The sequence below is a fragment of the Pseudochaenichthys georgianus genome, chromosome 12, assembly GCF_902827115.2.
Source record: "Pseudochaenichthys georgianus chromosome 12, fPseGeo1.2, whole genome shotgun sequence".
NCBI classification, from domain to species: domain Eukaryota; kingdom Metazoa; phylum Chordata; class Actinopteri; order Perciformes; family Channichthyidae; genus Pseudochaenichthys; species Pseudochaenichthys georgianus.
In genome coordinates, this window is record NC_047514.1 from 716,746 (window position 1) to 741,301 (window position 24,556).

Genomic DNA, 24,556 nt, shown 5'->3' on the forward strand with positions numbered 1-24,556 from the left:
AAAAGCAGCATAAATATTCAGAAAAACACCATCCACTTCACGACACCACCGTGATAATGCTAGTGGACTGAAAGCAAATTTTAAATGTACTTTAAAAACTACACAATGTGAGAAATGAAAACATGAAAAAGTCAAACTCATATCAGATTTAAGTTGAGAAAGTGGCAATAAAATACAAATGTTATTACTTTTTTATTGGCTGCTGCACCTCCGCTATCTCACGGAGAGATACCGCTGGTCTTGCCTTCGTGCAGCGGTCAGACTATACAACCAGCACAGCCCCTAGTTGACCCCCCCACCACACACACACCACAACACAGACTAGATCACCCCTTGCTGCTAAATACCAACAAACTATGTGCAATATGTGCAATATATAATAACTGTGTAATATATACCTGGCTGCTAAATCCTTAGAACTGTTACAAGGTGTGTATTTTGTAAATTGTGTAACTTGCTGCTGTTAAATACCAACCACCTATGTGCAATATGTGCTAGATGTGCAATATATATAGATGCCGTGTAATATATACCTGGCTGCTAAATCCTAAGAACTATTGTAAGGATGTGTATTTTTTTAAATGATGTAACTTTTTATTATATCATAACTTAGTACTTTTTTTTCCTAATGCATGTCACACATTTAACATAATGCATTAAGCTGTCTGTGGCGCTGTAACTACGCAAATGTCCCCTCCGTGGGAGTAATAAAGGTATTCTTATTCTGATTGTCATATAAAATAATAAAAATTGAAATACATTGCCTTTTATCTCGTGCAGTTCAGACTTGTATCTTGTCAAGTTGTAATTTGAATCTTTACTAAGGGACTGTGTTCATGCCATTGGTTATTGATGCCTGTTCTGCTTAATTATTGTTACTGTTGAATTGTTTTTCATGTTTGAAGTGATTGCAATAAGTAGATCATCGTCTTTGTCTGGTTGCTTTGTTATTTAAACTGTAAGACTTTATTTCCTGTAGGGGCAGGGGCCACTCACGTCATATTTTAAAGACGATTATTTTCAGAAAATATTCGACACTACTTGACAAAAGCCATTAGAACACCAAGAAGTATATGGACGAGTGCAAGGTTTGTATAAGAGAGGAAGTAAGGACGTTTCATGTCAAAATAAAAGCAGGATGATAGTATCCAGACCGTGTCATCCTCTGTACTTTGTGTATACTTTTATATATTTAAATAAAGACATGAAGCACATCCATCTGTTTGGAGAGGTTCCGTCCTCAGAGGTTCAGCCAAACACCGTCTGAGCCGGGAGAAACTCACACTCCGGCTCCACAATCCTGAACACCCTGTCATCTACTCTCAACAGCTACAATTATATACAGAGGCACACTTCTCACCTGTGATCCACTTCACCGAGTCAACACACGACCGATTTTTGGAAGAATTTGGGAGACATTTGTGGACGCGTCGGTAGAATAGACCTACAGGGAAACTATTTCTCCTTCACTGGGCAGATGTAAAGTAACATTCACGTTCTATTTTCTTAGTGGTAATATTATGTTACGCGACTTCACACTGGCTTGGTTATTTAGTATATGAGGAATCCTTTTGTTGTGTTTTTTTATGAAGCTATTTGTAACCTTGTAGTACTTTAGCAAGTGTATAAGCAAATTAATACAGGACATCTATATCAATACTGAAATTAGTCATTAAACCTGGTTGTGAGTTAGCAATTTAGCACTTCTGGTTTCACCGTTTCAAGGTCAACATTTTCTTTAAATCTGTTTTTGGTTTGCCTGAAATAAGATCTGTGTTTAACACAAGGTGAAGACATGTTCATGTTTTGTTCGACATCATAAATTATCCCAGTGTATATAGCACTTGTCAATGTGAGCAGCTTTTATGAAGTGGCTGGTAACAAGTGGCTAAATGAAAACACTAAAAATGTTGCTTTGCGCTGGTGTTATAAAGTCATGCAACCTTGCTGTAGTTCCTTTATAGCCTAACTTTAGCTTGTTGTCTCTAGCGATTGCATTTACGCTTTAAAAATCATAAACTGGTGTTAATACGTGGAGATTATCCTGCGGTACAAAACGTGTAATTATCATAAATGTGTTTTTGCTAATATATATTTTTCTACAATATTCCGAAATCTAATGGAAAGAGCCCATTGCTTTTTATCAAAGTAGATCTTGCAATGCTAAATTAAAAGGTTGGCCAAGCAAAGTATAACTAGTGCTTTTGGCTCCTAACAATAGTAATCGTAAAAGTAGAATTATTGTGACACATGCTCCCTCACTTTACATCGTACGTGACCGAGCTTCTGGGTGACTTCTTTTGAAAACACAGGAGATGAAGTAATGAATACAGAGGAAGCCATTGGGTTCTGAAGGACACTCACCAGCACTCCCTTGACCCAGCCGAACTTGACCACTCCTTTGGACTCGGCTGCTTCTTTAGCCGCAGCCTCTTCGGCCGGGCTGAGCTCATCTCCGTTAGCAAAGCCATCCTCAAACGGCTCCTGAAAAGCACAACAAATAAAGATTGTGTTTGTATGCGAAGAAACATTGTTGATTAGCTCGCTGAACAGACCATTTTGAACAGTACATTTAAATGTGGGGACATTTGTTGATTTTGGGTGTAGCTGTGGTAGGATAAGTCAACAATTTCCATAGTGGAGTCTGATTCGCTGAGACAAATGTCAATCAAGTAAAACATAATTATTTTTTCAGCCTCAAGTCGTCCTAAACAGACCGATCATTTGACAATCATGAAGAAAACAAAAAACACATAATTTGTAAAGTATAAATTGTAGAAACAAATGTTGTCTGGATCAATACTTCATTCATTATGACTGCACTTCAGATTACAGCTGGTTTAGTTTAATATTATTATTATGCTCACTACATGCCGAGTCAAACATTAACGCCACACATTTGAGTATTTTCAAGGTTTTAATCCGACCTTGTAACATAAGGAAGACAGTTTCCCTCAAAGTCACATTGGACAAGGTATTGGAACTGACGTTACTGTATTTCCTTGTAATAGCTCAACTACTTTGAATTAAAACCATAATATCACTATCTGATATGACATTGAGGACAAAAATAATCATGTAATGTAAACATGATAAAACCCGCTCGGTTAGTTCGCATGTCTGTCCTTGTGTTACTACAACAGGAAGTCTCCCTCCAGTGCACAGACAATGCCGTGACGTTGGTGGCCTCCCTGCTAGGAATCTTTGGGTATACGACATACTGTTCTTGCTCCATTAATAGCCCTTATAGTGATGAACACAGCACGTCTGCAACTAATCCTCTGCGCCAGGGGGGTCAAACTCAATTTCATCTCGGGCCACATCAGCATCATGGTTGCACTCAAAAGGGCCAGTTTTATATATAAGACTTTATAAAAATACATATATAAATATTTAATATATATAAAATAATGTATTATATTACATTATTGCCTCTGCATTGGATTATTATCAGATCGGGTAATAACTTCATAAGTCTCTTCAGTGAGAATGTCACAACATTTTGAAAAAGAAAAGTAACATTTTGAAAAAAAAGTAACATTTTGAAAAAAAAAGTCAGATTCTGAGAATAAGTAAAATTCTAAGAAAAAGGGCATATTTTGAAGAAAAAAAGTCAACTTTGAGATGCATTGTGGGACATGTAGTTTATGGGCAACGTGCTTCTGTAAATCGGCATGTAACCGTATAATAAACATATTATATTCTTTGCAAGCTCTTGCGGGCCACATAAAATGAAGTCACGGGCCGGATTTGGCCCCCGGGCCTTGAGTTTGACACCCCTGCTCTACGCTGACTCAGAGGCTTTCAAAGCATTCCCTCCTCCACTGGCCACAAATATTGTACATTAAAGGGTGTGGGAGAAAAATAAGCTTCCCAGCATGACTTCATAACAGCTCTGGCATCCTTAACAACAGCTGAACAGAAGTGAGTCATAACATCATTTTGAAGGCATAATGTTATATTGAAGTGAATTACCCCGAGGGGCTTTAATGTGCATTGTGCACCACAATAGAAGTGAGGGCTGTAAAGAAGAACATTCCACAGGCTCGCTGCTTGGAAAGAAACAAATGTGTAATCTCGTTTTTTCTCTCCGAGGACCACAATTGTGTTTAGAAAATGTCATGGCAATTATTTCATGACATATTTTTGGACAGATACGAGACAATGTGGGTCCCGTGCAACCATTCAAGATGCAGTCATCAAACTAGGGATGCCAGCGATTATTCGAATATTCGCTACAGTCTCCATAATCGAATATTATTTTTAAAAATCGATTTTATTTATATACATTGTTAATTTTTTTTTTTATGTTTTTTTTTTTTTTTTTTTCTGGCTTAGTTTCAACCAAAAATATATATAAATATATATATGCTAATAATAGTAATAGTATTAATAATTGTAAATGGCCATTGGTCCCACCACCAGTTTGTTTTACTGTAAACTTGGAGGAAGCCTGCGTGCAGAGCAGACTGCTGCTGCAGCACGCTACACACCGACCCCACCCCCCCTCTCCCTCACACGTGCGACTAAAGATGAACAAAGCGGCAGGTAAAAAGAGTTCCTCCTCGTGGAACTACTTTGAATGTACAAGTCCAAAGGAAGTTAAATGCAAGCTCTGCGAAAAGACGTTGGTCTATCACAACTCAACCTCAACAATGCGTTCGCATTTGAGTGCGAAGCACGCCAAAGAGGTCAGAGAAAGACGCAGCACAGCCGGCCATTACCAACTTCACTTCAAGGCCACGTCGTTGTGATGACATGCTTGTTTGTTGTTTGTACTGTTAAACATGTTACGGTAAAGAAAACAACGGAATTCCTTGAAGAAGAAGGAGATTATTATTCGCCAGGGCTGCTGACTAATCGATTTTGATCATGGTCAGTTTTCTGGCAACCCTACATCAAACCTGGTAAAAGTTAAGATGAAAGCTAACCTTGAAGAAGGGTTTGGTTCGAGTAAAGGCGCCATATATAGGGATTGGAATTAACTGCATCGAAACTAACGTGGCTGCGTGCCAGGTCTGTTGTGAGGTGCGAGAGGAAACATAAAACGAAAGTGTGGACGAACACCTTTCAGCACAGAGACGCTGTTACAAATATAAATAGGTGTTATCAATTATACAAGAGTCCCAGGCCTTCAGGGCTGAGCTGTGGGTGGAGGAAGGGGGGGGGGGGGGTAACGATCACTCAGCATCTTTTCACCTGAGCCTTCTGTCGCTACACAGAGAGCCAAAATCCCTTTCTATGTTAGCTTTGGCTTCTGTGTAATATCATTTCTTTCCATCCTCTCAAGGTCAAACACGATGTTGGGACATATTGCTCGCCTAAGGGTGGGGAACAGTTAAACCTGCTTGCGTAATAAAGGAAAAATATATAAAAGACATAGCAATTCTTTGATTCGTGACCACAAATATTTTTACTAGAATCAAGCATAAAGAAATCTGTAAGTATTTGGCATAAAACGTGAGAAAATAGACAAAAATTAAGTCTTAAAATTATGAGTCAGAAAACACTGGTGCAAATATACATGTGGAATGGAGGAAATGGGACGAGAAGCTAAAGTGATTTGGGGAAAAGATGTGAGTATCTTATAGCTCTAAGTTTCAATAAGGGTTGAATATTGAACTTTAATACTTTTGACGCCACCAGAGCAGCTTTTATAACACAAGTCGTCATTCTGGTGGGTATTAAAATGTATTAATACAATCAGGGGTAGACATTAAGGGTAACATTCCACTGGCCCTTATTATCACCGGGCCCACCATTTGTAACCACTGGCCCAAGCATTCGTCCAATCGACTAATAATGAAGAAATGAACACATTTGTTGCAATAGTAATTTATGCATAAACTACATTAGAATCATCAGTTCTTCCTCATTTTCCTCAATGTTCATATTTGGTTTATTCAAATAATTACATTGTGGTCATTGTTAAAAAAACTCTGCTATTATCATTATTATGAGTATTATTATTTGAATAATGGGCTTTTCTGCCTTTCTTGTCATTAGGGGTTAGAAATGTAATGGCTATGTAATAGATGAGATTAGAACCTTCATTCTCCTAAACTGCTGGGACATTTCCCTAAGCCAATATACCTTTATATGGTCTACTCTTCACTTACTTGTCAGCATAGGTCGGCATTGATGTACAGAGTCGACAGAAGACCTTGTTTTATATTGGCATCATATTGAAGCCAACTCCATCGATCAAGCCAGTGTGGCCGAAACTTTCTCTGCCTCTTCTTCTCATAATCCCCGTCACTCTCCTTTAACTGCGCGGGCAAGTGGAAAGTACATTATGCAGGCCAAAGCTAGTCACTTTTACGAGGCAAAGTATGACCGTGAAGTACGAAAGAATGCCAACTATAAATAAAATATGGTTCCTTGGCAAAGCCGAGGAAGGTAACATTCAGAAGTGTTTCTCAGCACTTGTTACTAGAGAACTTCAGAAGTAATTCCAAACAGGGGGTACACTGGGAATTTAATGGAGTGTGTGTATCTGTTGTGCTAATTGGGTGCATTCAGGGAATATATTGTACATGTGGTTCGTCCTGCATTGTGCCCATACCCTGGAGTAATGGGAGACGGCAAGACAATAGGAGGATGTACGATGTCGCCCAGCCCCGAGGTTCAATCCTGACTAACTCAACACAAAAGCTTTATTCTGTTGGCATCGCACACAGACACCCGTAAGGTAACATTCAACTCTTGGAAACAGCTGTGCTGGGATCAGTCTAAAGCAAGTCCACACGACACACGGGATGAGCCGAACAGCCAATATGCCATAAGAGCCTTATAAATGGCGTATGTGCAGCCCGAGGAGTACTTTGGAGTAATACTATAAAAAACAAATTATGCAACTTAACAAAATGTTATATTTGAACTCCCAACTGCTGTAAACGGTTAAGTTGCAACTAACGCAAATCTCGTTAACAATGTTTGTTCCGTGTGATCAGAATGTCAGTTTTGATGTTAAATGTTAGAAATTCTTAAATACAGCTAAAACACAAATAAATAATTGGCATTTTCTCAATAAATAACTGGAAATTAAGTGAAAAAGGATCCAATGTCTCTCTCTTACTTGACTCAAATCAAATCAAAGAGACGCAGGTCAATGCAGCTAGAATTAATTAATAAATGGGTTTTCCATGAACTTAATGATGGATTCTTAAAATGTGAAATGTAGCAACCCAAGTTGTTTTTAGTAAATCAGACACTGATGGTGCAACCACTGTGTAAAAACCCCCCTTCTACCAAATGCAGTATATGCTTGCACTGACTGGTGTTGGGGTACCAGAACAAAGAGGGTACATTATTGTCCAACCCATTAGTTCTTTGCTAGAAATCCAGCATTAGTCTAAAGACTTTAGAGCAGGGGTGGGGAACCTCCGGCCCCCGGGCCGTATACGGCCCGCGAGACCATTTCGTGTGGCCCTCGAGGTAATTTATAACACACACGCAAAAAAGAAAAAAAATGAAAGAAATCTAGACCGCAAAATAATTAAACAGAGAGTGCCTGTTTTTCCCTGGCCAAAGTCAGGGTCCTTGAACACAACACAAGCCTAACGTGTCGTTCACGTGGTATATGTCTCGTCTGACAGGGATGTAGTTCTGACGGAGAGCACCAGAACGCAGCTCCGCTCCGGCACTTCCAAAGGAGCCGTACACATGCTGCAGTTTCTGGGTGGCTGTGTCTTTAGGTGAAAGCCCAGTGGCGATCTGTCATTCTGATCATGCAGTCAATAACTTTGTTGTTATTAGCATCTGGTTAGCTAGCTATGCTAACGAATATAAGAAGCTTTTTCTACAACCAGTGAGGTAAAGGCACATCTTTATATGATCATTATAGTTATACAAAAATAAGAGAATAAAGTAAACAGGTATAAAATACTATATGACAGTAAAAAAAAGTTGTTATTAATAAAGAAGAATCAGTTTGAAAGGAGAGTGATTTGTAAAATATCCATAAAGAAAAATAAAATCTGTTTACAGTTCTGTTCATATGGGTGTTGAGAGATGTATCCATAGCTCTACTAATGTTGCTCTCAAAGTGCACCAGATTGACGCTTTTAACTTCAACATTTAAAAAAAATCTTCCTGGGGGAGCATGCCCCGGACCCCCCTAGAGGAGGTTAGGCCCCACCAACTTAAATCATGTTCACACGGATAGGAGTCTAAATACATTTGCACACATCTTGTGTCCATAGCTTTCTGTTTTGGTGGTCACGCCACAACCGTGCACGTGCATGCGTGAGTCATGGCAAGAATATCTGGATTCAGAGGTTGCTTTTTCTTTGCACAGCATGAAAGAAAGGTGAATGAGTGGGCTGTGATTTATTATTTTTAAGCAGAGGTCAATCATTTGTACGGCCCTCGGAGGATGTTGAAAACATTGAAATGGCCCTTGAGAGAAAAAGGTTCCCCACCCCTGCTTTAGAGTGACTCTTAAAATGAAGTAACAGAATCATCCAGCAATGTTCCAATAGATTCAATCCTACTGATGGAATGAGACATTTAAAAAAAATCTTCCGGTATTCAACAAACACCGATGAAAACACACAAGATAAAAACAGGAAATGCTGCTCCGAGGTTGGTACTGAAAGCATACCACAACCTACCAATGATTTTAGGATTAGCTAAGAAAACTAGAACGTTCTTATAACCCGATATGAAATATGGCAAACTGAATTATTCAAGTGGGAACCAGCTGTCCAAACACTGGGATCTTGGCTTAAAGAACGAGGTAAAAAGATTGTAAATCAGATTTGTCTACATGCCTGTTTTTGAAACTCGTAAAGTCAGTACCAAAGAAGTGCCGAGTTTCTTCAGGCTTTGTTTCACATGTGTTTTTAATGAAATATATTGAAATGGCTGTTGCTTTTTTGAGCAGTTTGGAAAGCTAACTGAGCTGCAGTGTACTGTAATCTCCCATAAGGATGGCTTTACAATTCGAAGATAATAACATCTGCCACAGATGATTGGAGCAGCTGTTCAAAGGGACACATACTTCGCTCCGAGTGAAGTCAGGTGGTGATGCTGCTGATGTGGTTATGCAACACCGAATCAAGCGCTGTGCCCTCGTGGGGCATTCGGGACACCAGGGAGCAGAAGGTTTAAAAAAACTCCTGCCTGCCTCGGTTCCTTTTGAAAGAATACCACATTGATGATCCCCGTTTTCTGAAATGTAGCTTTACAGTAAGGAATGTGGAAAGACTGGCTTCTCGGCAGCAGGTTCCTGATCAGCAAACAATCTCGTCAAATGCAATGAAGGCGTTTGACAGAAGTTGGTCATCGGGATAATGTGCTACAGGGACACAGTTGGTGGAGCCGGGACGTTGTGTTCGTTATAACAAAGCAGAATAACGATATCCGTAACTGAAGTTTTCCTGGTGCATCTTTGTTTCCAAGTCTTTAACAGAATGTGTTTTATGTCGTTTGCTGCCATTTTCTAATAGCCGAGTGTTTTTTATTAAAAAGTCATAAACACTTCAGGCTGTTGTAGCTACTATTTTGTAATCTCTGCTAATGAAACCCTCTAAATCACTTATAGAGTTTTACAAATCAATGCTACTAATAAGAAAAAGAATCCTCTCGTATCTCTGATCTATATCCGACGACGTATTATTGTTCCATAAGCAAGTGAGAAGGCGGCAAAGCAGAGGAATCCAATAAAAGGGAACCAGCGTTTGATGACACGGAAGCAAAGACCTGAAAAACATCGTCTCTGCTGCGGGTGACATATTTTAAAAGGTGGAAAAAGTCCTGACGTTGGAAGAAATCCGCTTTGGATTAACTTAGCTTTTTGTTGAGAGAGGCTGCCTAAACCTTCTTAAGGACAATTACTACAGCAACCAAAGCATCTTGGCGAACAGGTGGAAGCCACAAAATCACCAGGGAACACTGAAACACTTTCAGGAGCAGAAAGCCGGAGGAAAAGGAAGGAAAGCCACACCGGAGACTTGCACACCGGAGACAATGTGTTCTTTAGTTAATTTGCTGTATGGGAGGAACAGGTTGAAGCCAGCAGCTTTAAAGACTCACATTCTTCTGCCTTGCAGGTATCAAACAGACATTGTGACTTCCACTCAGTAACTGCGTGTGAGCAGCACAGAGGACAGTGCACAGGATGAGTTAGTGAACATTATCTCCATGGCTGAATACACACAAAGGCTGGATTTGCACCCCAATGACAAAGCATGGGGAGAATAGCACGGCAGAGCAAACTGTACAATGACTCGCACGGGCATCGTTACTAAACCTAATGATGCAATCAGATTTAACCCAAGACAGAGACGTCGCAAAGTAAAGTATGGTTTAGGAAAAATGATCTATAATTCTTGTGTGATTATAGACACAGAAATATCCAGGAAGTACTGAGTATTTCCTGGAATCTAATGAAAATGATAAAGTTCAAGCACTGACGTAATATAGCTAATAAAAAAATAATAAGGCTCCCGTTGTGTTGGTGAGGCTGGAAGTGCACTCAACATCATGGAAACACATGCATCACTACGGGCACTTAGTTTTACTGAAGCCAGGATTATGTTGGCTCGTGTAACAGTGGAGCACTTCTGAATGAAAAGTAAAAACGCTGAAGGTTGCTTACCTAACGGCAACATTTTAAGCCAGGGAGATTCATTATTTTGCCCTTGGTAAATGATGACAAAACGGTTTGTTTCTGATGATGGTTATTGTGTTATTTTTATACTCCTCAAAATACTTTTTTTCAAGGTTTCTGATGACATCGACATGTCTGGATCATTTTCAGGAAGTCCCGTAGACATGAGACGCAGCAATACAACATATAGTGTCGAGCTTAAAACATAGTCTGTTATTCGACAGTCATATCTCTGGTTACAGATTCTCCAACATCAGCCTTTCTACATGAGTATTTCTGGGATTTGGACTGCGAGCATGGTCTGTTAGACTTTCAGTTGGGTTAATAATATCTCTGTAGCACTGTGTATTGGTACACTGTGTCCGATACACTGTACGTATTAGTTTACAGTGCAGTGGTCAGCATCTTTTGAACAGGGCTCGATGGATTCTCAGATACCTTTTGGCCCCCTCCCTCCCTCCCTCCCTCCCTGCATGACTCTATCAATGACTGAGAGGACCGATCAGATGTCCACGCTCTGAGACATCTCTCCATTGTTTGGAAAAACCTCCCACCACTCAGTTCATTATTCTTTTACTTTTACTCTAAACTTAACTTCTGCAAACTCTCCCAGCGTTGGATTCCCTGCTGCCCACTGAGCCTGTTGATGGAACCTAAATGACCGCGGCCTGACACGCAGAGATTTTTGTTTTGGAATTGTGTCGAATTACCATTGGACTTTGGCATGAGTGTTAAGAGTGACGAGTGAGGCGCGGCACACAGTGAGGAGCTTTGTTGCTCAGCAAGGTTAGGGAACGGACTCAGATGGAGAGGCAGTGATGTGAATATACTGAGTGTAGTTGTTTTGTAGTGTTAGAAATTGGACGCAGGGATGGGCCTTTTATTGCTTTCAAAATTCAAAGATGCTTTATTGGCATGAACTGCTGAATGTATTATCGCAATATTATTTACTATTTTTCTAATGAAATAAAACCGTTACTGAAGCCATGAGTGCCGTGTCAACCACATTACACGGTGGAAATGGACCCCAGTTGTCATGGATATAAATCTGTTTATATTTGAGCTCAGTAGCTGGGATGATTTAGGACTTAAGATAAGAGCATGTGATAAGGATGAAAGCTTCAGATAGAGCCAATCAGTGAACAAAGAGTCAATGTGTGCTTAGCTGATCACCTTTGACACTTCCTCAGAGTTTAATGGAGTCTAAACGGCCATTCTTAGCATATGACTTGCTCATAAAAAGTCTTTAACCAGTCAATCATCTCATTAGAGACGGAGGTCCACGAGGCAGAGACGCTCTGACAGAGTCCTAGCAGGGTAGGGGGTTAAATATGTGTTTGTGTTGTCTCCTGGGTTCTGTAGTGCCCGGAGTGTGTCTTTTTTATTTCCTCCCAAACCCCATCCCCTCAGGAAGCCTTTGCCTCCTGTCAGGTCATCATTGTAAATAAGAATTTGTTCTTAATTGATTTTCCTGGATAAATAAAGGTTCTACTACTACTACTACTAAATATTAGACCTCCTTCCTGTCTCAGAGGAGTAAATGTCACCTGATTCAGTGAGAGCTGCCTCCACCACTTCAACATCAAGTGAGGTTGATCACCGATTGATTTTCTCCTCTTTCATCCGACTCACATAAGGGTGCATATAGACACTTTTTCTGGCAGAAAGGCACTGGCAGGTCGCTGGGGAACGCCGGCTAGCAGTAAAAACACCCTCGCAGCACTCTTTAATTGACAATGATATCATGGAAACACTATGAGCAACATCCGGTGTCCTCCCGGCCGAACTGCTCCAACAAACAGGCTTTTCTGTCTTTGTTATGATAGTTTCCATCTGAGAGACACGGCCAAACTAGGGATGCATGTCGTTGACTTTTTTACGATACCACTGAACGATACCGATACATATTGTGATACTTTGAAAATGTATCATCCCACAACTACTCCCATGAAGCGCTTTACGATATAGTTAACATGTCAAATGAATATTAAATTCAACTGTGGGACTTCTTGGACCTTTCAGTACTGAACAAACAATGAAAAATACATTACAAATATGAAGAAAACCGATTATGGAATATCTTTTAACACCCGCCATCAGGTGTGCCGCGTGAATAGCACATCTTGACAGACCGTTATAATTCATGTTAAACCTGAGATTCGACTAGAGAACAAATACATAATAGAATAAAGGTCATGAGATCTCGGCATTGCACAAACAAACAAATCTCATCTTTAAAATCAACATTTGCCTTCACTGGTGAGAGAAAACAAATCATTTGTGGGACTTTTACCTTTCTAGTATTGAAAAAACAATGAAAAATCCATAAAATATGAAGAAAAAAGATTATGTAATCGAATTTATAACAATTTATAACACCCGCCATCACGGGCCACGGACTCACTTTTAAAATTAAAATAAATAAAAAGTATCGAAACCGGATCTGATTTCGGTACGGTATACCCTAGCCAACAGTAACCGGTATTTCGGTAATACCGGATACCGGTATGCATCCCTAGCTTTTCATGCAGTGACGTCGCCCTGGTGCTTTTTCTGAAACGTTTTCACCCGAGCGCTGGCAGTGGGTGAGAGTGCTCTGAAAAAATACTGTTTTTTTCTGGAGGTGGACGCTAGTGAAGGCTAGCGCTCTGTTCTCATTGGAATCAATTTGAAAAAGACGCTGGTGTTTAGAAAAAGGCTCCATGTCCACACGGGCCATAATGCTACAATGTGACACAGCAGGAACAGGTCTGTGTTCTGCTTCTACTAATCAACGCAGTGTTTACCTCCTCTTACGAATCCGTTGGTGGCGATGGCGGAGGTCGAGAGTCCGGTGATGGTTGTCACCACGGTAGCCATGCCCACGATCAAACAGGAGAGACCTGAAGAGAGAGACAACAGAGGGAATGGAAGGAATGTGCTACACTGTTGACAGTTTTCTAGCGGGCCGTCCGCGCACACTCTGTGAAAAGTAGCACAGCCTCAGAGGCGAGCTGCACTGAAGCCCGCCACATGTGTCGCCCCGTGGAGATATTCACATCAAAGCGGAGATTTATCAACAAGTGCTTGGGGGAGGGGGGGGGGCTGTGTGAAGAGAAGTGACACAGTGGTTGCTGTGGTGAAGGCTGTGTGCCACACCGAGGGCTGGATTCTGCACACTGACGCTTTATTACTCGGCTATGTGCAGCCTGTAATTTTGATGCTTCTCTGTAGCCGGAGGTCCTCTCACACAGTATTTGTATTTCACTGTACAGTATTTCATTTTCTGTGTTTTTTTATTTGTGTGTATGTTTATGTATGCACCACAACACCAAGTCAAATTCCTCGCATGCGTTAACTACCTGGTAATAAACCTGTTTCTGATTCTTACATTCTGTTCTTGTACTGTTCACCTTTACTGCTCGTCATGTGCACATTACAGTGTTGCTCCTACCTCAGGCTGCAACCGGCTTACAGTTTAAAAATTATTTAAACAGTATTTTCTTTTATGACTGGGAGGTTTTGCCAGTGTATCTGTTCAGGGGCGGTTCTAGGGGGACCAGTGGGGGCCAGTGCCCCCCTAACACTGACCTCTGACCCCCCTGTGGCCCCCCCTAACAATGAAAAGTTTTTTTTTAAATGTATATTTTCTGGTACTCGGTTTGCCAAAAACCGCAGGATTTTGTTGCGGTAATGTGAGATTGTGCAGACACCCTTATGTAAAGTAGAGATGTAACTGTTCATTGCCTTTATTTTATATAAATATAGTGTTAGTGCAAACATTGCACTATAACTTAAGCTGAAGCTAACAGTAATAACTATAAGATCTATCTGAAATAAATAAGTGTACTGAAACAAATACCAATAACTGTATTGCATTGTTTTCTTATGCGCAATTACTGTCTAGTTCTCTTTTTCGTCCTGCATTATTGTGCCCCCCTCAGAAAATAAGTGGCCCCCCCCAGTCAAATTAGTCTAGAACCGCCACTGTATCTGTTGCATGATAACAGCTAACATGGCAAAAACAATGTCCCCAATTATCATTATGATTTGACGATAACATGTACCCACAAGAAAGATTATTCGATGTGACTGAAACTAATAACCTCTCAGATATGACAAACTCATAGTGTCCTGTTATCACATAATAACTTTATGTATTGATGGAAAAAAAGTATTAATGCAAGTTAACAGTTATAAAACATGATCTAATGAGACATGTGGGCGTATGGTTGTTAGTAGCCTTGATATGTTACCTGTCGATCTGTATACAGTATGTATTCATTTGTATAGTTATTTCATCTTACATTACTATTTTTAAATGTAAATATGTCCTATTCCTTCTTCTCATTTGCACCATTATGACTATTACACAACTGTATGTATTTGTTCTCCCCAGCTGTGCGGAAAAGCAAATGTATTCAACACTTCTGAAGAGGAACAAGGAGTTACACCATCTGCTTTTTTCTCATTTTCAACCACAGGAAGCTTTTGCACACGCGATATGTCCAAAACACAATGTCTGCACATGAATCCAAACGGGTGACTAATCTAATCTAAATCAATATGGGACAGAAAACAGTCATGTACAGAGCCATGATCAGCTGGAACTCTTCACCGGTTCACATCATTCAGGAAAATTCTCAAGTACATTTCAAAAGGTTGCCTAAAAAATTATTTATTATAATTATTTAAGTATTACAAAGTAAATTTGAACTGTGGCCTGTGGCTATGTATGCATATATTATTATGTACACTTATTTGTATTTACTTTTGTTTGGCTTAGGATGGCGATATTGGATGACCATTTTAGTTTCACTTCATTTCACTGTAAATTGCATGAAATTATGAGCTGTTTGTTTTTGTTTTAATTTTGTTGTATGTATATGTATGTTTTGAGTGTGTGAGGACCCCAGGAAGAACAGCCCAATGTTCATGCTTAGTGCTAATGGAGATCCTAATAAAGACATAAAGGTGACAACATTTCATTTAAACTGTCAGCTCTTCAGAGGGGAGCTTACCGATTCCAGCCTGACCCACGATCCATGACATGCGGATGAAGAGCATCACACCCCAAATGTTCAACATGCAGCGCACCTGCAGAGAGGAGGGACGGTTACTGGGGGTCATAGAAGGGAGGGGGGGGGGGGGGGGGCAGCTTTAGTTTCAACCAAACAACGCTTCACATTTTCTGGACATAGAGAGGCGGAGTCCCTCCCCTTCCTCCATGGGACCTTATTTCTGAAAAGTATGCATTGAAGTCGACGGAGAGAGAAAGGTTATCTTTCCATCCCGTTTGAATTGAGCCACGAGTTACACACATGATGTTTGTCGATCTAAAAGATTATTTTGCAAGTACATTTTTTTTAAAAGTGTCGTAAAACTGTGAAGTAACACTTTGTTTGTGTGAAACTGCTCAATTAACTACATCTCCCATCTCGCACCCAAACACCAAGACGGCCGTCACGTTGAAACATTTCACTTCTTTCTTCAGAACGAGGCGGAGGAAAGTATTAAAAGAGGTGAAAATCACTCCAAGTCTGGGCGCGTTGAGAGCTGCACACACAAGGGAGTGAGTCGGGTTCCTGAGAGCCGGCATGCGGGACCGAGACTCTGGGATTTGTAGTCTTTCTAGATGCGTATTTTTCATCGTCTTATATTTCAACAGTTTTACGACAAATGTGACTTTTTTGACACGGAAATTATTTTTTAAGATCGACAAACATCATATGTGTAATTCGTGGCACAATTCAAACGGGATCGAAAGATAATCTTTCTCTCTCCATTGACTTCAATACATACTTTTTCCGAAATAAGGTCCCATGGGTCGGAAGTAGATGGGTGGGACTTAATACAGGTTTCGAACATGAATATGATTGTTAACTTTTAGACAGAGCATGATTGAAGCATACAGTAGTGTCTGTCGAAAGATTTGAGGTGGCGTTGAAAAACAAATGAAAGCAGCATGAGGCTTTTCTGAATGCTGCTATTTTCAACTCAAAAAGCAGCATAAATATTCAGAAAAACACCATCCACTTCACGACACCACCGTGATAATGCTAGTGGACTGAAAGCAAATTTTAAATGTACTTTAAAAACTACACAATGTGAGAAATGAAAACATGAAAAAGTCAAACTCATATCAGATTTAAGTTGAGAAAGTGGCAATAAAATACAAATGTTATTACTTTTTTATTGGCTGCTGCACCTCCGCTATCTCACGGAGAGATACCGCTGGTCTTGCCTTCGTGCAGCGGTCAGACTATACAACCAGCACAGCCCCTAGTTGACCCCCCCACCACACACACACACCACAACACAGACTAGATCACCCCTTGCTGCTAAATACCAACAAACTATGTGCAATATGTGCAATATATAATAACTGTGTAATATATACCTGGCTGCTAAATCCTTAGAACTGTTACAAGGTGTGTATTTTGTAAATTGTGTAACTTGCTGCTGTTAAATACCAACCACCTATGTGCAATATGTGCTAGATGTGCAATATATATAGATGCCGTGTAATATATACCTGGCTGCTAAATCCTAAGAACTATTGTAAGGATGTGTATTTTTTTAAATGATGTAACTTTTTATTATATCATATCTTAGTACTTTTTTTTTTAATGCATGTCACACATTTAACATAATGCATTAAGCTGTCTGTGGCGCCGTAACTACGCAAATGTCCCCTCCGTGGGACTAATAAAGGTATTCTTATTCTGATTGTCATATTAAATAATAATAATTGAAATACATTGCCTTTTATCTCGTGCAGTTCAGACTTGTATCTTGTCAAGTTGTAATTTGAATCTTTACTAAGGGACTGTGTTCATGCCATTGGTTATTGATGCCTGTTCTGCTTAATTATTGTTACTGTTGAATTGTTTTTCATGTTTGAAGTGATTGCAATAAGTAGATCATCGTCTTTGTCTGGTTGCTTTGTTATTTAAACTGTAAGACTTTATTTCCTGTAGGGGCAGGGGCCACTCACGTCATATTTTAAAGACGATTATTTTCAGAAAATATTCGACACTACTTGACAAAAGCCATTAGAACACCAAGAAGTATATGGACGAGTGCAAGGTTTGTATAAGAGAGGAAGTAAGGACGTTTCATGTCAAAATAAAAGCAGGATGATAGTATCCAGACCGTGTCATCCTCTGTACTTTGTGTATACTTTTATATATTTAAATAAAGACATGAAGCACATCCATCTGTTTGGAGAGGTTCCGTCCTCAGAGGTTCAGCCAAACACCGTCTGAGCCGGGAGAAACTCACACTCCGGCTCCACAATCCTGAACACCCTGTCATCTACTCTCAACAGCTACAATTATATACAGAGGCACACTTCTCACCTGTGATCCACTTCACCGAGTCAACACACGACCGATTTTGGAAGAATTTGGGAGACATTTGTGGACGCGTCGGTAGAATAGACCTACAGGGAAACTATTTCTCCTTCACTGGGCAGATGTAAAGTAACATTCACGTTCTATTTTCTTAGTGGTAATATTATGTTACGCGACTTCACACTGGCTTGGTTATTTAGTATATGAGGAATCCTTTTGTTGTGTTTTTTTATGAAGCTATTTGTAACCTTGTAGTACTTTAGCAAGTGTATAAGCAAATTAATACAGGACATCTATATCAATACTGAAATTAGTCATTAAACCTGGTTGTGAGTTAGCAATTTAGCACTTCTGGTTTCACCGTTTCAAGGTCAACATTTTCTTTAAATCTGTTTTTGGTTTGCCTGAAATAAGATCTGTGTTTAACACAAGGTGAAGACATGTTCATGTTTTGTTCGACATCATAAATTATCCCAGTGTATATAGCACTTGTCAATGTGAGCAGCTTTTATGAAGTGGCTGGTAACAAGTGGCTAAATGAAAACACTAAAAATGTTGCTTTGCGCTGGTGTTATAAAGTCATGCAACCTTGCTGTAGTTCCTTTATAGCCTAACTTTAGCTTGTTGTCTCTAGCGATTGCATTTACGCTTTAAAAATCATAAACTGGTGTTAATACGTGGAGATTATCCTGCGGTACAAAACGTGGTAATTATCATAAATGTGTTTTTGCTAATATATATTTTTCTACAATATTCCGAAATCTAATGGAAAGAGCCCATTGCTTTTTATCAAGTAGATCTTGCAATGCTAAATTAAAAGGTTGGCCAAGCAAAGTATAACTAGTGCTTTTGGCTCCTAACAATAGTAATCGTAAAAGTAGAATTATTGTGACACATGCTCCCTCACTTTACATCGTACGTGACCGAGCTTCTGGGTGACTTCTTTTGAAAACACAGGAGATGAAGTAATGAATACAGAGGAAGCCATTGGGTTCTGAAGGACACTCACCAGCACTCCCTTGACCCAGCCGAACTTGACCACTCCTTTGGACTCGGCTGCTTCTTTAGCCGCAGCCTCTTCGGCCGGGCTGAGCTCATCTCCGTTAGCAAAGCCATCCTCAAACGGCTCCTGAAAAGCACAACAAATAAAGATTGTGTTTGTATGCGAAGAAAACATTGTTGATTAGCTCGCTGAACAGACCATTTTGAACAGTACATTTAAATGTGGGGACATTTGTTGATTTTGGGTGTAGCTGTGGTAGGATAAGTCAACAATTTCCATAGTGGAGTCTGATTCGCTGAGACAAATGTCAATCAAGTAAAACATAATTATTTTTTCAGCCTCAAGTCGTCCTAAACAGACCGATCATTTGACAATCATGAAGAAAACAAAAAACACATAATTTGTAAAGTATAAATTGTAGAAACAAATGTTGTCTGGATCAATACTTCATTCATTATGACTGCACTTCAGATTACAGCTGGTTTAGTTTAATATTATTATTATTATGCTCACTACATGCCGAGTCAAACATTAACGCCACACATTTGAGTATTTTCAAGGTTTTAATCCGACCTTGTAACATAAGGAAGACAGTTTCCCTCAAAGTCACATTGGACAAGGTATTGGAACTGACGTTACTGTATTTCCTTGTAATAGCTCAACTACTTTGAATTAAAACCATAATATCACTATCTGATATGACATTGAGGACAAAAATAATCATGTAATGTAAACATGATAAAACCCGCTCGGTTAGTTCGCATGTCTGTCCTTGTGTTACTACAACAGGAAGTCTCCCTCCAGTGCACAGACAATGCCGTGACGTTGGTGGCCTCCCTGCTAGGAATCTTTGGGTATACGACATACTGTTCTTGCTCCATTAATAGCCCTTATAGTGATGAACACAGCACGTCTGCAACTAATCCTCTGCGCCAGGGGGGTCAAACTCAATTTCATCTCGGGCCACATCAGCATCATGGTTGCACTCAAAAGGGCCAGTTTTATATATAAGACTTTATAAAAATACATATATAAATATTTAATATATATAAAATAATGTATTATATTACATTATTGCCTCTGCATTGGATTATTATCAGATCGGGTAATAACTTCATAAGTCTCTTCAGTGAGAATGTCACAACATTTTGAAAAAGAAAGTGACATTATGAGAAAAAAAAAGTAACATTTTGAAAAAAAAGTCAGATTCTGAGAAAAAGTAAAATTCTAAGAAAAAGGCATATTTTGAAGAAAAAAAGTCAAATTCTGAGAAAAAAGTCAAATATCAGATGCATTGTGGGACATGTAGTTTATGGGCAACGTGCTTCTGTAAATCGGCATGTAACCGTATAATAAACATATTATATTCTTTGCAAGCTCTTGCGGGCCACATAAAATGAAGTCACGGGCCGGATTTGGCCCCCGGGCCTTGAGTTTGACACCCCTGCTCTACGCTGACTCAGAGGCTTTCAAAGCATTCCCTCCTCCACTGGCCACAAATATTGTACATTAAAGGGTGTGGGAGAAAAATAAGCTTCCCAGCATGACTTCATAACAGCTCTGGCATCCTTAACAACAGCTGAACAGAAGTGAGTCATAACATCATTTTGAAGGCATAATGTTATATTGAAGTGAATTACCCCGAGGGGCTTTAATGTGCATTGTGCACCACAATAGAAGTGAGGGCTGTAAAGAAGAACATTCCACAGGCTCGCTGCTTGGAAAGAAACAAAATGTGTAATCTCGTTTTTTCTCTCCGAGGACCACAATTGTGTTTAGAAAATGTCATGGCAATTATTTCATGACATATTTTTGGACAGATACGAGACAATGTGGGTCCCGTGCAACCATTCAAGATGCAGTCATCAAACTAGGGATGCCAGCGATTATTCGAATATTCGCTACAGTCTCCATAATCGAATATTATTTTTAAAAATCGATTTTATTTATATACATTGTTAATTTTTTTTTTTATGTTTTTTTTTTTTTTTTTTTCTGGCTTAGTTTCAACCAAAAATATATATAAATATATATATGCTAATAATAGTAATAGTATTAATAATTGTAAATGGCCATTGGTCCCACCACCAGTTTGTTTTACTGTAAACTTGGAGGAAGCCTGCGTGCAGAGCAGACTGCTGCTGCAGCACGCTACACACCGACCCCACCCCCACCCCCCCTCACACGTGCGACTAAAGATGAACAAAGCGGCAGGTAAAAAGAGTTCCTCCTCGTGGAACTACTTTGAATGTACAAGTCCAAAGGAAGTTAAATGCAAGCTCTGCGAAAAGACGTTGGTCTATCACAACTCAACCTCAACAATGCGTTCGCATTTGAGTGCGAAGCACGCCAAAGAGGTCAGAGAAAGACGCAGCACAGCCGGCCATTACCAACTTCACTTCAAGGCCACGTCGTTGTGATGACATGCTTGTTTGTTGTTTGTACTGTTAAACATGTTACGGTAAAGAAAACAACGGAATTCCTTGAAGAAGAAGGAGATTATTATTCGCCAGGGCTGCTGACTAATCGATTTTGATCATGGTCAGTTTCTGGCAACCCTACATCAAACCTGGTAAAAGTTAAGATGAAAGGCTAACCTTGAAGAAGGGTTTGGTTCGAGTAAAGGCGCCATATATTAGGGATTGGAATTAACTGCATCGAAACTAACGTGGCTGCGTGCCAGGTCTGTTGTGAGGTGCAGAGAGGAAACATAAAACGAAAGTGTGGACGAACACCTTTCAGCACAGAGACGCTGTTACAAATATAAATAGGTGTTATCAATTATACAAGAGTCCCAGGCCTTCAGGGCTGAGCTGTGGGTGGAGGAAGGGGGGGGGGGGTAACGATCACTCAGCATCTTTTCACCTGAGCCTTCTGTCAGCTACACAGAGAGCCAAAATCCCTTTCTATGTTAGCTTTGGCTTCTGTGTAATATCATTTCTTTCCATCCTCTCAAGGTCAAACACGATGTTGGGACATATTGCTCGCCTAAGGGTGGGGAACAGTTAAACCTGCTTGCGTAATAAAGGAAAAATATATAAAAGACATAGCAATTCTTTGATTCGTGACAACAAATATTTTTACTAGAATCAAGCATAAAGAAATCTGTAAGTATTTGGCATAAAACGTGAGAAAATAGACAAAAATTAAGTCTTAAAATTATGAGTCAGAAAACACTGGTGCAAATATACATGTGGAATGGAGGAAATGGGACGAGAAGCTAAAGTGATTTGGGGAAAAGATGTGAGTATCTTATAGCTCTAAGTTTCAATAAGGGTTGAATATTGAACTTTAATACTTTTGACGCCACCAGAGCAGCTTTTATAACACAAGTCGTCATTCTGGTGGGTATTAAAATGTATTAATACAATCAGGGGTAGACATTAAGGGTAACATTCCACTGGCCCTTATTATCACCGGGCCCACCATTTGTAACCACTGGCCCAAGAGCATTCGTCCAATCGACTAATAATGAAGAAATGAACACATTTGTTGCAATAGTAATTTATGCATAAACTACATTAGAATCATCAGTTCTTCCTCATTTTCCTCAATTGTTCATATTTGGTTTATTCAAATAATTACATTGTGGTCATTGTTAAAAAAACTCTGCTATTATCATTATTATGAGTATTATTATTTGAATAATGCGCTTTCTGCCTTTCTGTCATTAGGGGTTAGAAATGTAATGGCTATGTAATAGATGAGATTAGAACCTTCATTCTCCTAAACTGCTGGGACATTTCCCTAAAGCCAATATACCTTTATATGGTCTACTCTTCACTTACTTGTCAGCATAGGTCGGCATTGATGTACAGAGTCGACAGAAGACCTTGTTTTATATTGGCATCATATTGAAGCCAACTCCATCGATCAAGCCAGTGTGGCCGAAACTTTCTCTGCCTCTTCTTCTCATAATCCCCGTCACTCTCCTTTAACTGAGCGGGCAAGTGGAAAGTACATTATGCAGGCCAAAGCTAGTCACTTTTACGAGGCAAAGTATGACCGTGAAGTACGAAAGAATGCCAACTATAAATAAAATATGGTTCCTTGGCAAAGCCGAGGAAGGTAACATTCAGAAGTGTTCTCAGCACTTGTTACTAGAGAACTTCAGAAGTAATTCCAAACAGGGGGTACACTGGGAATTTAATGGAGTGTGTGTATCTGTTGTGCTAATTGGGTGCATTCAGGGAATATATTGTACATGTGGTTCGTCCTGCATTGTGCCCATCCCTGGAGTAATGGGAGACGGCAAGACAATAGGAGGATGTACGATGTCGCCCAGCCCCGAGGTTCAATCCTGACTAACTCAACACAAAAGCTTTATTCTGTTGGCATCGCACACAGACACCCGTAAGGTAAACATTCAACTCTTGGAAACAGCTGTGCTGGGATCAGTCTAAAGCAAGTCCACACGACACACGGGATGAAGCCGAACAGCCAATATGCCATAAGAGCCTTATAAATGGCGTATGTGCAGCCCGAGGAGTACTTTGGAGTAATACTATAAAAAACAAATTATGCAACTTAACAAAATGTTATATTTGAACTCCCAACTGCTGTAAACGGTTAAAAGTTGCAACTAACGCAATCTCGTTAACAATGTTTGTTCCGTGTGATCAGAATGTCAGTTTTGATGTTAAATGTTAGAAATTCTTAAATACAGCTAAAACACAAATAAATAATTGGCATTTTCTCAATAAATAAACTGGAAATTAAGTGAAAAAGGATCCAATGTCTCTCTCTTACTTGACTCAAATCAAATCAAAGAGACGCAGGTCAATGCAGCTAGAATTAATTAATAAATGGGTTTTCCATGAACTTAATGATGGATTCTTAAAATGTGAAATGTAGCAACCCAAGTTGTTTTTAGTAAATCAGACACTGATGGTGCACCACTGTGTAAAACCCCCCTTCTACCAAATGCAGTATATGCTTGCACTGACTGGTGTTGGGGTACCAGAACAAAGAGGGTACATTATTGTCCAACCCATTAGTTCTTTGCTAGAAATCCAGCATTAGTCTAAAGACTTTAGAGCAGGGGTGGGGAACCTCCGGCCCCCGGGCCGTATACGGCCCGCGAGACCATTTCGTGTGGCCCTCGAGGTAATTTATAAACACACGCAAAAAAGAAAAAAAATGAAAGAAATCTAGACCGCAAAATAATTAAACAAGAGAGTGCCTGTTTTTCCTGGCCAAAGTCAGGGTCCTTGAACACAACACAAGCCTAACGTGTCGTCACGTGGTATATGTCTCGTCTGACAGGGATGTAGTTCTGACGGAGAGCACCAGAACGCAGCTCCGCTCCGGCACTTCCAAAGGAGCCGTACACATGCTGCAGTTTCTGCGTGGCTGTGTCTTTAGGTGAAAGCCCAGTGGCGATCTGTCATTCTGATCATGCAGTCAATAACTTTGTTGTTATTAGCATCTGGTTAGCTAGCTATGCTAACGAATATAAGAAGCTTTTTCTACAACCAGTGAGGTAAAGGCACATCTTTATATGATCATTATAGTTATACAAAAATAAGAGAATAAAGTAAACAGGTATAAAATACTATATGACAGTAAAAAAAAGTTGTTATTAATAAAGAAGAATACAGTTTG

General features: G+C 39.7%; 1 protein-coding gene across 2 annotated transcripts in view; it reads right to left on the minus strand.

Moving 5' to 3' along the window:
• Nucleotides 1-24,556, minus strand: part of slc12a2 (solute carrier family 12 member 2) — an 85,923-nt gene that overhangs the window by 45,517 nt on the left and 15,850 nt on the right. For both annotated transcript variants that reach the window (XM_071204933.1, XM_034095380.2), the window contains exons 2-4: nucleotides 18,959-19,078; nucleotides 15,616-15,691; nucleotides 13,402-13,497 (exon numbers count right to left, since the gene is read on the minus strand). In XM_071204933.1, coding sequence (XP_071061034.1) covers nucleotides 13,402-13,497; nucleotides 15,616-15,691; nucleotides 18,959-19,078 — 292 coding nt within the window. The remainder of the gene's footprint in view (nucleotides 1-13,401; nucleotides 13,498-15,615; nucleotides 15,692-18,958; nucleotides 19,079-24,556) is intronic.